General features: G+C 34.1%; 1 protein-coding gene across 8 annotated transcripts in view; it reads right to left on the reverse strand.

The window, feature by feature from the left end:
- Window positions 1-14,468, reverse strand: part of FAM135A (family with sequence similarity 135 member A) — a 126,008-nt gene that overhangs the window by 15,067 nt on the left and 96,473 nt on the right. For 4 of the 8 annotated variants that reach the window (XM_045803282.2, XM_045803272.2, XM_045803291.2 and 1 more), the window contains 7 exons: window positions 14,017-14,171; window positions 11,446-13,801; window positions 9,767-9,927; window positions 6,840-6,931; window positions 6,237-6,334; window positions 4,269-4,420; window positions 2,414-2,524 (listed from right to left, as the gene is read on the reverse strand). In XM_045803282.2, the coding sequence (XP_045659238.1) occupies window positions 2,414-2,524; window positions 4,269-4,420; window positions 6,237-6,334; window positions 6,840-6,931; window positions 9,767-9,927; window positions 11,446-13,801; window positions 14,017-14,171 (3,125 nt within the window). The remainder of the gene's footprint in view (window positions 1-2,413; window positions 2,525-4,268; window positions 4,421-6,236; window positions 6,335-6,839; window positions 6,932-9,766; window positions 9,928-11,445; window positions 13,802-14,016; window positions 14,172-14,468) is intronic. The other 4 variants (XM_045803302.2, XM_045803322.2, XM_045803313.2 and 1 more) reach the window with 3 other exon arrangements.

Below are 14,468 nucleotides of genomic sequence, written 5' to 3' on the forward strand. Positions count from 1 at the left end.
TGTCTCTCTTTGCAGATGACATGATACTCTATATGGAAAACCCAAAAGAATCCACTCCCAAACTATTAGAAGTTATAGAGCAATTCAGTAACGTGGCGGGATACAAAATCAATGCTCAGAAATCAGTTGCATTTCTATACACGAATAACGAGACCGAAGAAAGAGAAATTAGGGAATCCATCCCATTTACAATAGCACCAAAAACCATACGTTACCTTGGAATTAACTTAACCAGAGACATAAAGGACCTATATTCTAGAAACTATAAATCACTCTTGAAAGACATTGAGGAAGACATAAAAAGATGGAAAGATATTCCATGCTCATGGATCGGAAGAATTAACATAGTTAAAATGTCCATGCTACCCAGAGCAATCTACACTTTCAATGCTATCCCGATCAAAATACCGAGGACATTTTTCAAAGAACTGGAACAAACAGTCCTTAAATTTGTATGGAAACAGAAAAGGCCCCGAATCTCCAAGGAACTGTTGAAAAGGAAAAACAAAGCTGGGGGCATCACAATGCCGGATTTCGAGCTGTACTACAAAGCTGTGATCACAAAGACAGCATGGTACTGGCACAAAAACAGACACATAGACCAATGGAACAGAATAGAGAGCCCAGAAATGGACCCTCGGCTCTTTGGGCAACTAATATTTGATAAAGCAGGAAAAAACATCCGGTGGGAAAAAGACAGTCTCTTCAATAAATGGTGCTGGGAAAATTGGACAGCTACATGCAAAAGAATGAAACTTGACCACTATCTCACACCATACACAAAAATAAACTCCAAATGGATGAAAGACCTCGATGTGAGACAGGAATCCATCAAAATTCTAGAGGAGATCATAGGCAACAACCTCTACGACATCGGCCAAAGCAACCTTTTTCATGACACATCTCCAAAGGCAAGAGAAACAAAAGATAAAATGAACTTATGGGACTTCATCAAGATTAAAAGTTTCTGCACATCCAAGGAAACAGTCAGAAAAACTAAGAGGCAGCCCACGGACTGGGAGAATATATTTGCAAATGACACTACAGATAAAGGACTGGTATCCAAGATCTACAAAGAACTTCTCAAACTCAATACACGAGAAACAAATAAACAAATAAAAAAATGGGCAGAAGATATGAACAGACACTTTTCCAAAGAAGACATACAAATGGCTAACAGACACATGAAAAAATGTTCAAAATCATTAGCCATCAAGGAAATTCAAATCAAAACCACACTGAGATACCACCTTACGCCAGTTAGAATGGCAAAAATAGACAAGGCAAGAAACAACAATTGTTGGAGAGGATGTGGAGAAAGGGGATCCCTCCTACATTGTTGGTGGGAATGCAAGTTGGTACAGACACTCTGGAAAACAGTGTGGAGGTCCCTTAGAAAGTTAAAAATTGAGCTACCCTATGATCCAGCCATTGCACTACTGGGTATTTACCCCAAAGATACAGACGTAGTGAAAAGAAGGGCCATATGCACCCCAATGTTCATAGCAGCAATGTCCACAATAGCTAAATCGTGGAAGGAGCCGAGATGCCCTGCAACAGATGACTGGATTAAGAAGTTGTGGTCCATATATACGATGGAATATTACTCAGCTATCAGAAAGAACGAGTTCTCAACATTTGCTACAACATGGACGGCACTGGAGGAGATAATGCTAAGTGAAATAAGTCAAGCAGAGAAAGACAATTATCATATGATTTCTCTCATCTATGGAACATAAGAACTAGGATGATCGGTAGGGGAAGAAAGGGATAAAGAAAGGGGGGGTAATCAGAAGGGGGAATGAAACATGAGAGACTATGGACTATGAGAAACAAACTGAGGACTTCAGAGGGGAGGGGGGTGGGGGAATGGGATAGACCGGTGATGGGTAGTAAGGAGGGCACGTATTGCATGGTGCACTGGGTGTTATACACAACTAATGAATCATCGAGCCTTACATCGGAAACCGGGGATGTACTGTATGGTGACTAACATAATATAATAAAAAATCATTAAAAAAAATAAATAAATAAAATAAAAATAAAAACAAGAAAGAGAGAGAGAGAGGGAGAAGCAGGCTCCCCACTTAGCAGGGAGCCTGATGTGGGGCTCAATCCCAGGACCCTGGGATCATGATCTGAGCTGAAGGCAGATGCTTAACCGACTGAGCCACCCAGGAGCCCCTAGGATAATTTCAAAGTACCTGTGTTCACACAACACAAATATGATCGTGTAAAAAAAAAATCAAACAACCATGTTAATTTTGAGTCTACTATTTCATTATTAAAAAATTACAACTGACTGATACATTTTTAATCACCAGAAAGACATGTTGATAATTTTTTGCTAAAGGTAGATTTTTTAAAAAGGTTTCCAAGTGAATGTTTTCAAAACCGTTAACTATATACTTACCTGCTTTATTACTAAGCTTGTATAAGAAAGTTTGGCGAGGGTCTGAGTGATCTCGACAGGTCAACTGTAGAAGAGAACCTGATTTTTTCCATTTCTGCATAAACCACAGACCTACAGAGTTATAAATGATATGTAAATAATACTGGAAATACATGGTAACATATGCCAAGATTATTAACTTTAATACACATTTCACTTCAAAAATGCCATCTACTAAACTACCATTTTCTTAATAAAAAATATATTTGTAAAATATTTCCTTTTTCTGAAAACAAATATAAACATACACATATAAGTTAACTATGGGTTAATGGTGGTTGATAAAGGGCTTGCTATTTCTATCACTTTCACTAATGAAATAGATAATGGTTTAAGGACAAATTTGGGAATACTGTACCTTTAGATACATTTGTTCAAATTGTAAAGAAGCAGAGACGGAAAAAACTTCAAACACAGTAGTAGATCCAAATGCTTAAGTACTGAGTGTTTAGTCTAGAGATAAATATAATTATGGCGGACTAACTGTATAAGGACTAACTCTTAGGAGGAGCGATTGGTTAATGTTTTCTAGTAAAAGCTGAATATAATGAAGTTATCTATCTATCTATCTATCTATCTATCTATCTATCTATCTATCTATCTATCTAGAGGGGAGGTGCAGAGGATAGGGAGAATCTTAAGTAGGCTCTATCTCACAACCCTGATATCATGACCTGAACTGAAATCAAGACTCAGATGCTTAACCAACCGAGCCACCCAGGTGCCCCTGAAGTTTAATATTTAATTGTATTTCTTTGTATTATCAGTTACCCGTCTTTAAATGCATCTTCCCCTTAATTAAGAGACACCTCAATCACTCTCTGGGACAGGTTTTCAAGATTGTGCAATATTAATTTCCACTATTGTTGCTTCTAATATTACAGAGGGGAACAGGGGAAGAAAAGAGAAAAAAACTCTTTAATTGATTAAATCTGTAACTGTAAGCCTATTTGGGAAAAGTCTGATGAAGAAAGAAATTCAAAGTATTGTATCCTATTTATATTGGGTTCTATTTTATGTTACTTATGGATTCCATCTTTTTCATGTCCTCTCTTTAAAAACATAGAAATCTAGAACTAGCTGTTTTTTTGATACAATGGGATACAAGGAAAATAGTATGGTTTCTTTGTCAATGAAAGTGAAAGAGAAAACAGAAATAAGAGTTTCAAGGCTCAATGAAAAGAGACAGAATGAAATCTAATTTATTCTCACAATGGGAATCAATGGACTAAACTATAAAAACTACTTTAAAAATCCAAGAGAAAAACCACACCAAACAAAAGGCAAATCAAGTATCAGATTTTTTTTAATGAGACTATTCATTCTAATCAAAATTGGGGTCTTAACTTTCCTTTTATTTTTTAAAAAATTTTAGAGTTTATTTTCTTATAACATCCCTTTATTGTTATCAAACCAAAATCAGAGTTAACATTCTACATATAATATTTTGTAACTTTATAATATATTAAATATAGGCATTTATTTTTATCTGCTCAACTGATGGAACAACAGAATAGCCTGTTTATAAGATAAACATTTACTGAAAATATTAAGAAAGTTTAATGAAAATTAGTTAAAAATGCTCTTGTCACTTCTGATATATATCATCTCACTATGATAATATTCATTTTCTGAAATGACATTTATCAGCTTATTTCATGTGCATGACAAAATAGAAACATTTCTACATCTTTTGTTTCATGAAATTCCACGTATGTGACAAGCCAGCTCTAAATAAATATCAGAAAACTTTATATCTGTATTTAAGTTATCTCCCCATGACATATTTTTTACACTGAACAATAAAACTTGTTACCTGTATTAACAAGAGCACTGCTATTGTAGAGTGTACCAAGGTGAGGTCCAGAAAGAGACAAAAAGGTATGAAGTTTGTTGAGGTAATATCTAAACCTTGGCCTTGTAAGCACTGAACGGATTATTAAATTGCCCAACGAATGTCCAATAAAGCTTTAAGAAAAAAAAAAAGACATTTCTCCCATAGTATTAATTTTAAAAAGAAATATTAAACCTGATACTTCTATACACAGATGTGAAATACTAAGTACTTGGAAATTTCTAATATGTTTTAAAACTATGGCTTGATACTTTGAAATGATGTAACTTACAGTTTGAAGGAAAAAACCTGAGAATGTAGTAGAAAATTCCTACTATATATTTCAATGCTTATTCTATAGAAATAAGATATTACTTATCAGAAAGTTTTTATTCATAGTTATAACTGCTTAGAAATAAATACATTTAAAAAGTAACTATACATTGACTAGATGATAAATTTGCCTCCTTAGTCACACATGCCAATTATTACTTGTTAAGTCATCATCTAAAACAAAATAATGAAATTGTACCTATAAAGGATGACTTAGGAAAAATTATATAACTGTTTCATTTATTTTCTGGTCTACTCTCTAAGATTTATAAAGCACCTCACCTTTATTAAGGAATAGTTTAAATCAAAAGAGCCTTTTTACTTATCATCATTATGCAATAGATGGTATATTAGTCCCTGGGGATAGTTAACAATGAAAGAAGAGAGTTTGAAAGCTGTCTTAAACTGGTTTACCGATATAGCTAGTGAGAAGCTCAGGATAAATTTCCCTCCCAAATTGAAGTTCCTGAAGCTGTGGGGTAAGAGTTTTGACCGTAACTAATAGTCCTCAATTAACCAGAACAGGCTTTTGAATAATGGTTGATTATAACTGATAATATAATCTAAAAGAGGCAATATGTTTGTGGATAAATGAAAAAACTGAAATATTTTCTCATCATAAAATAATAAATGAATAAAAGGAATAAAAGATCACTGTAGAAAATTTAGTAAATAAGAAATATTTTAAAATCTATAAATGAAGAGAATAATTAGAATCAGAAAATATGTCCCTCCTCCCTCCTAATATACTTGCATCCCCCATTTTAAATGAAATTTTTTTTTAAATGACTTCAAATAAAAACCTGTTTATCTCTCTTTAGCTCTTACTCTCCATACTTCAAACTGGAAACAAACTCTTTCAAAAGCTTATGGTTATACAGAGCCAGTTTCTTCCTCTAACCTAGTTGGGATATGAAGGTAATCATTATTCTACTTTTTGAGGCAGAATGATTAGTTTTGACTTTTTCTTTAAGTCCTACTGTACTAGAGGAAACAAATATTTTTCCTCTCTCCCATGTCTATTTATAGTATCTGCTTAAATTATGAGACTTATATTGCTTTGATCATCTTGCTTCTGGAAAACTGACTCACAAAGTAGAGTGAGGAAACCTTGAAAGTATTTTTGCTGTTCCATTTGTCTGTATATATCCATTGCCCTAAAATATTTTTTTTGGGTAACAGCTTTATTGAGATATAATTCACATACCATAACGTTCATCCATTTAAAAGGTATAATTTAATGGTTTTTAGTATATTCACAGAGTTGTGCAACCACAAGAGATTTTAGAACATTTTCATCATTTCAAAAAACCCCAAATCCTTTAGCTGCCTTCCCATCTGCCATCTCGCCCAGCCCTAAGCAATCATTAATCTACTTCTGTCTCTAGAGATTTGCCAATTCTGGAAAATTCATACAAATGGAATCATATAATAAGGTGGTCTTTCCCTAAAATTTTAAAATGTTTTCTTTTCTCTTTAAATTAGGTAAACTGAATTGTGGTCTCCTATATTTTGTAATAGCGCAACAAAACTACCACAAATTCTGTTTAATTTTTCTCTAATTCATAGAGACATAAAAGTATGTTATATAATATTACAGAATATTATAAAAGTTACCTTATTTTTGAGACTGTTAGACTATATATCTGAATATATTGTATGATCTCATCCAGAAGGCGATCAGTCATACTATCAAAATCTGCAAAAGTATCATTCTGAACAAAGGAAAACAGACATATTATATACTAAATATGAATAATCACAGGAAAAACTGAATATAAACGTTATTTTTAATTTAGGTATTGAAAATATGGTTAAGATCCATGATTTTTAGAGAAGCAGGTGAATAATATTCATTACATTAAAATGAACAAAAAGTGAATTTCCAGGAAAAGAAAAAATTCAATGTTCTTAATAATACTTGCTTCATTTAGTTGTTTTGCCCAATACCCATATTTAACATAAGGTTATTTATAATGGTTTAATTAATGAAATTTTTGCATAGAAATGTGGAATTCTAGAAATTTTGTACATGTGAAGAGTTCGTAAGTCAAATTATAAATCATTTCAATTTCCTTGGGATATGCATTAATGTGAAATTTCACACAAATCAGAAAAATTATTTCTACTAGTACAAGCATTTTGTAGTAAACAAATATTTAGGTAGAAACTAGCACAAAAATATTTGCTTCCATTGAAAACACTGCCATAATATTGTACCTGATTTCGCTCAGACATAAGAAAATCAATTCTTCCCCCAGGCAGTCCAAGTTCAATGTAAGTTTTTACTAACCGGAGATCTGCACTGTTACCTAGAAAATGAAGAAAATGAAAAATTATGTCTAAAGGATGAGAGAAGGTAAAATGTACAAAGTACATCATCATATATTTCCAGAGAAGTATATGATCTCTGCCAGTTGTTTTTTTTTTTTTTTAAAGATTTTATTTATTTATGTGACAGAGACAGCCAGCGAGAGAGGGAACACAGCAGAGGAGTGGGAGAGGAAGAAGCAGGCTCCCAGCGGAGGAGCCCGATGTGGGACTCGATCCGGAACGCTGGGATCACGCCCTGAGCCGAAGGCAGACGCTTAACGACTGCGCTACCCAGGCGCCCCTGATCTCTGCCAGTTTTGAGCAGACAATGCAACCTGAAATAGAGTCCTCAATTTCCAAGTCAAGGCTGATTTTAATTAGCCATACAGTACCTTTCAACAATTTGTTTATTACGAATTTTGGTCACATCGATGCTTTTGCTTTCCCACCTGATGGTGTATTTATTAATTGTTAGCTTTGGAGACAGCTGACTGCAGTCGCTGTGAATGACTGATGGAAGTACTCCTTCCATCACTACTATTTAGTTGATTATTTAACAAACCTTGAATACATTTTTTTTTAAAGATTTATTTATTTATTTGAGAGAGAGAGAATGCGGGAGAGAGGGGCAGGGACAGACGGAGAGGGAGAGAGAGAGAGTCCCAAGCAGACTCAGAGTGTGGAGCCTGACGCAGAGCTCCACCTCATGAACCTGAGATCACGGACCTGAGCCAAAATCAGGAGTCAGACACTTAACCAACTGTGCCCCCTTAGGCACCCCTTGAATGCATTTAGACTGAGATTTAACCTGTTCACTTTTTTTTGGTGGTCTTGTAATAGTTGAATAGAAATAAATTTCCATTTAAATAATTTAAAGGAGTTTCATTACTAACTTAAAAGATGTCAATAAATATTGAATACTTATTAGATATAATTCATAAATTAAAAAATAATTATCTTTAAAAATTAGTTTAGTGGCTCTTTAGTTAATTCCTTTGGTTTAATTAGGAATGTAAACATTTTATCAATTGTTGAATTTCTACTTTACCCTTCCAATATCTATATTTTTTAAGTATTTCATGCACTGATAGAGATAATTGTTTCATTCCTGATTTTACAAGGAATGCCATTAGTGTTTCACTACAAAGTATACGTTTTCCACTGACTGAGAATATATATGCTTAATCACATTAATAAATTACATTAATAATCACATTGATTAAAATCACATTAATAAATGTTATTTAAAACAAAGTTTGGTGCTTAATTGTCAAAACTGGGAATGGACATTGAATTTTATCAATAGTTTCTTACTTGATTTGTTGAAGTAGGTATATTTTATTAATAAATTTCCTTAGATATACTTCCCTTTGCATTCTTGGAATTAAATCCTGGTTGTTATAGTGACTTAATACATTGATTTGGTTTGCTAGAGGTTTTTGGGGACAATTAAAAATTTTTAATTTACTTATCTGTTTACTTATTTCTGCAATATTGCTAGAGTTTTATTAAGTGTATTTATGTCAGATTGGCCCACTATTCTTTGGGGTGTGGGTGTGATATCTTTTCCAGATTTGGTAACAAGGTTAATTTAACTTCAAAGAATAAAATGAGTTGCATTCCATAACTTTTCCTATTACTATGGAACAATTTATATAACATGGGGGTAATATGTTTCTTAAAAATTTCAAAGAAGAATGTGCCAGAGATTCTACTGGGCTAAGAAGTCTTTCTTGGGTGATAATCCTTTGAAAATTTTATTACTTACAGGGGAAGAGGTTAGTATTGGAGATATTTTATTTATTTTTTTAAGATTTTACTTATTTGAGAGAGCGAGAGAGAGATAGCAAGAAAGAGATTGCGAGAGGGAGAAGCAGGCTCCCTGCTGAGCAGGGAGCCTGATGCGGGCCAATCCCAGGGTCCTGGGATCATGACCTTAACTGAAAGGAGATGCCTAACCAACTGAGCCACCCAGGTGCCCTGAGATATTTTATTTCTTGAGAGTCAAGTTCTTTTATTAAAGAAAAATCTTCAGGGGTGCCTGAAGTGGCCCAGTCAGTTAAGAATCTGCCTTCGGCTCAGGTCATGATCCCTGGGTCCTGCGATCGAGCCCCACATCGGGCTCCCTGCTTACAGGGAACCTGCTTTTCTCCCTCTCCTCGCTGCTCATACTATCTCGTTATCTCTCTCTCTCAATAAATAAAATCTTTAAAAAAAATAAAGAAAAATCTTCAATTTCATGACAATTTACTAGCTTAGACCTGTGTTTAGTATTTTTATATCCATAAACTCTTTCTTCAATTTGTTCTTACAGAATGATATTATAATACGGTAATAATATGCTCGTCTATAGATATTTGGCATTTTCTAATATAGTTCCTAATCTAGAGAAAACAGTCTGTTGAATAACCAAAATAGCTGTCATAAAGCTATAGCACTAAAGCCAGGTATTTAGAATTTAAATTAGAGCCTAATAAATTAGTGAATCTTCAATTCTTAGTACTGCTTTTTCTAGCTCATAAGGTTTAAAGCATCAGACTAAAAGGGCACCAGGCTGAGAAACCCAACAGAAGATAGAAAAACCCAAAGTTAAAAGAAATAAAATGCTGGTACATGGAGGGATGTTAGTTCCATGGAAAATTTACTTAAAAGGAAATCTAATATTATACGTAGCAAAGTTAAGCATATTTTTGTTTTAGAATGTATTTAAGTTTCAATTAATTTAAGCAATTTAAAATATTTTCAATTCAAAGATTAAATAAAATGGAATGAAATCTATTAGGAAAAGAAAATATATTGAGTTGCCATGGGTTTTATCAACAGATAGGACATACCATCTAAACCATGCACACAGACAATGAGATGTACTCCATCTTCAGAGCCGTCCTCTTCTTCCATGCTGAAGTAAGGGACTGAGGATGCCAGCAGAGGAACGTCACTGTACATGAACCCAGGGAGTTTAAGTTGCTTTAATTCTTCTTTTGCCTGGAGGAAGCTAAAGCAAAATATTATAAGAGATACTCTTTACTAAGTTTTATATTCAGTTTTTAGAACCAAAAACACAACATGCTAAATTTAGGGAACTGCAGAAGAGGAAACCTTTGGTTTTAAATTATTTGGTTTTAAAATAATGAAAATATGTGAGATCACCTAAATGATTTAGAAATCAGAGAGTAATTTTCTTTGCTATTATTGTTAGTACATATTCTAATCAAAGACAATGAATACTTAGAATCTGAAATCACTTAAAATATTCTTTTAAACTTAAAATCAACAAAAAAAATATTAGACGTGAAGTTACACTTCCTACAAAGTTTTATATTATATATAAAAGCTGGGAAAAGTACTGGAAGGATGACAATCTGATGCTCATTCTGTAATCAAATCTTAGTCTCTTTGCTTCTTTTAATCTTACATAAATGGAGAGTAAGGAGCTGTTCTACAAAGTGTAACACTGAGAATGGTAGTTACAGTTCTTAGTAGATGAAGTTATTTCTATTTTTCCTCTAGAAATGCCAATAAAAAGGAACAGAACCCAAGAGGGGGATGTGACTAAATATAATTGGTGGCATACACTCATTTTGAACGAATAACAAACCTAATCAACTTGGGGGTTGCAAACATAAAAAAATTATTAACTATCGTTACACTGTATCATTTGAACTGATAAAAGCAAAACTCATGGAAGCCGATGAATCCTATTAAACTGAGTAGGATACTCTAGATGAAGACATAAATTGTTTATATCAATGACTCAGAAAAGTTTGAGGTAGCCAGAAAGTGGTAAAACCCTCAGTCTTTCAGTATACTACAGTTCTTTAAAAGGCCATTATCACCTGGTTTCACTAGCTTTAGACACTATGAGATCTTAGTTATATATAGAAATCAGAATAATTCTAGGAACTTGGAAAATCTATTGTAGACATGCCCGGATTTTTCAATCCAGGGATTATAATTCCAACCAAAATAAGGTAGTAGAATATTCTGAGAACTAGTGCCATGCTAGTAAACCTCTACCATCCTCAAAATTTTTCTGAATATTTAACTGGTCCATGAAATCTCAAGTCTGGAAACCACCGATTTAGCTGAGATAACCTGGGTCTGGTAGGTTTAGGAAGTTTCTACTAACTTATTATTCATTATCTAATATTGCTAGATGCACTTGTAGAACTAATCTGTCTGTGAGTTAATGGTGGAGAAATGAGGTACTGATGAAAAAAAGAGTTTTAACCCCAGCTATTCCAAACATCTAACACATAACCACTAATGGGAAATGTAAAAATGTCTAGCTTATAGAACAAGACGATCAGATGGAGAACTATAGGTCTGTCTGTCAAAGGGTACATTGAATTCATTTCTCCATTTTTAGATAGGTAATCAAAGAAGCACCTTTTGTATTACAGAAACCAGAGAACATGAAATATATGTTATCAGAGACATATATATATATATATTTTTTATTTTTTTCTATACATATATTTAGTAGCACAGGCTATTGTGCTCCATTACTTACGCTTGTATTTGAGGTTTTGGTGAATTTTCATACCAGGAAACTGATGAAGTGAAGTTGTAAGAAGTGCTGCATGGCTGTTTTGTAATGGCATCAAATTTACTTTTAGAAGAATACTTAACACTACAAGGAGACTCCCGTGGTGCAGATGGGAAGGACAAACAACCAGAAGTACAGACAGCAGGCATATTTATACCATCCTTCAGATATTCACTATTTATTGTTTCAGATTGTATAAGTCTTTCTTCTTCTAGTGCATTTCTGTTTGTACAGTGGGCATTTACTTTTTCATCCAAAGCTGAATAATCCGCTTCTTCATAATACCCATTTTGAACCATGTGTTGATCCTGCTCTTCCTCCTCATCCTCTTTACCCTGTTCCTGACGAAGATTACTAATTTCTGTTTCAGAAGTTTTCTTCTGAGGGCTAACTGAGTTGCTGTAGCTAATAGCACATGTGTCAGAAATCTCCGTACTGCTGTGAGAGCCAAAATAATTTTCCACAAGCCCTTGTTTTACCATATCAGGACTGGCTGAAAAAGGATCATTTGTACCCAGGTGAGTTTCATTTTTAACTGTTTGGGCTTCTGAATTAATTTCTTTGAGATTTAAGGTATCACCATTTTTTCTTTTCACAGTTTCGTCTTCTCTAACTTCTGTGTTAGTAGAAACAGAACCTGAAACAACACAAGGGGCACCTAAACAAAGCAGTGTTGAATTTAATGTAATTGCTGTCCCTGCAGAGTTACTAGATTTATCAGGACTCTGGGAGTCTTTACACATAGTGTCCAAGTTAGGTTTGGAGCTGCAACTACTTTTCACATCACAGGAAGTATCTTCATCTGAAAAAACAAATTGCAAAGGGTCTTTAGTGCTTGAATTTAAGGAATGTATTGCTATACTTTCATTGTCCAAATGCCCCGAAAATATGACACTCTGCTGTTGCAAAATAATACTTGACTTTCTACTACTGTCGCATTTTGGCAAGTCAATTGTTCCTAGATTTAACACAGTTTTGCTATCACTTAGGTGGCAATCAGGCACAACAGATTTCTTAGAATTTTCATCAGGTGACAGTTCATCATCAGAAGGTAGAGAGTTTATGGATGTCAAAGATGACTGTATTTCACTTAAAGCACTTGTACTCTCGGTACAATGACTTCCTAAAGAAAATTTTACATTATAATCAGGTTTCATCAAAAGCTGAGGAAGTAATTTTTCATTATTGTAAGGACCTTGTCCTTGCACAGTTTCAAATACTACATCAGGGTTTGGATGTGTTGCAAAAGAACTTGGTTCACTTTCAACACCTGAATCTGAAAATCTAGAAGAGGCATACGTGGCATTAGTATCTGGTAACTTAATTGTATCTCCACTTACTACAGCATGATATTCTTTTGCAGAACCAGGTTGATTACTTCTTAACTTAGCTAATGATTCTCCAACGGAACGGCACTTTGCTTCCTGCAAAGCTTCCTTTTCAAGTGCTATTTCTATAGATTTAGATTTACCATTAGATTCTAAGGACTCAAAGTTGGGGAGTTGTAAATTATCCACAAACAGTTCATCTGGTCGAAGCTCTGTCCAAGGTCCTATTTTAACAGTTATTTTCTCTCCACTGAAAGGATCCTTATTACAGGGCTTTACTTCAATTGTTCTAGCTCCTGAAGATGGAGTTGTTTGATGATCAGGGCAATCGTCTGATGAACTTCTGGCCACACTGTGTTCCACTTGTGTAATTTCACTATCATCCTGGGAGATATCAAGTTTACCTGAAATGGACAAATTTGCACAAAGATTTAGGCTGCCAGAGTTCAAAGGATCAAACAGGTCTGGTTGCATATTTTCAATATCTGGAGACTTCTGTTCAGTTCTCTCTGTATTAGTTGGCAAAAAGCTAGCTTCCTTTTGGCTTGTCTGTCTGATGTAGGTCTTTAGGTCAAAATCATGTCCACATATTGTGGGATCCAGACCTTCCTTCTGACTATGTGAAGGATTGCCTTCAAAGCATTTAAAGAGATCATTTGATGCTGTACTTTTCAAACATTTGTAGCCTACCAAAACCACAGAATCCTTAGAGTTCTGTTTTATTATTTTTTTTGTGTTTTCAGGTTTCATTGTTTTCATGAGCTTAGTAACCTTAACCTTGGATTTATTTGATTCTTCATTCTTTCCTTTTAGAGATTTTGTTAGCTGCTTTTCACATTCTGTATACCAAAAACTGGAGGCACCAGCAGGTCTGACTTTCAACTCTGGGCTAGAAAGTCCCGCTACAGAGCTTTCTTCAGTCTCATATTTATCCATTCTACTGGACTCTGATCTCTGAAGATTCTGAATTCCCATCCAGGGTGCATCTAAGTCTTTTATCCAAAGAAAAAAAGATTCAGGTTTAAAACAAGGTGTGAGAACTCAAATGATTAAGACTACATTTACTGACTACAACCTTCTAATATCCTCAAAGATAAATAAAACTGGAGGGGAAAAATGGCCCCACATTAGGGAATGGTTTTATATATAATAGGAAGAATAAACTGCAAATGACACATACAACTTACATATTTTAGATTATACTTACCTTCAATAACTGAATCTAAATACCTATCTTCAAAGATTATAGGTAATGAATTGAGATCTCCATCTAATTCACTACATTCAATAGGTAGAGGTGGGAGAGAACTGCAGAAGGAAGTATTTTTGATAGCGGTGCACATCTGTAGATGACTCTGAGCACTGAAAAATAGTTCTATACGTCAGACTGTAATTTAAAAAAATTATACTCAATTCCACTTTATAGACTCTAGCCCCTCCTCTTCCCCTCACCATTCCTATCCTCTTGCATTCCTAAAGATATAACCTCCTTACGAAAGAGTTCTTTGGTCAGAAATAAAACCTGGTACAATGAAAATTATGGTTCACTGACAATAAATTATTGACTTATAAAATTATGGTTTGTAAATAAACTAATTTCTATTATATTCTTCTATACATTTTAATGTTATTTCAAAGTGAGCTATTTATGCTTAATGT

Source organism: Ursus americanus, chromosome 29 (assembly GCF_024610735.1).
Source record: "Ursus americanus isolate L20-20 chromosome 29, mUrsAme1.1.p, whole genome shotgun sequence".
In the NCBI taxonomy this organism is placed as follows: Eukaryota; Metazoa; Chordata; class Mammalia; order Carnivora; family Ursidae; genus Ursus; species Ursus americanus.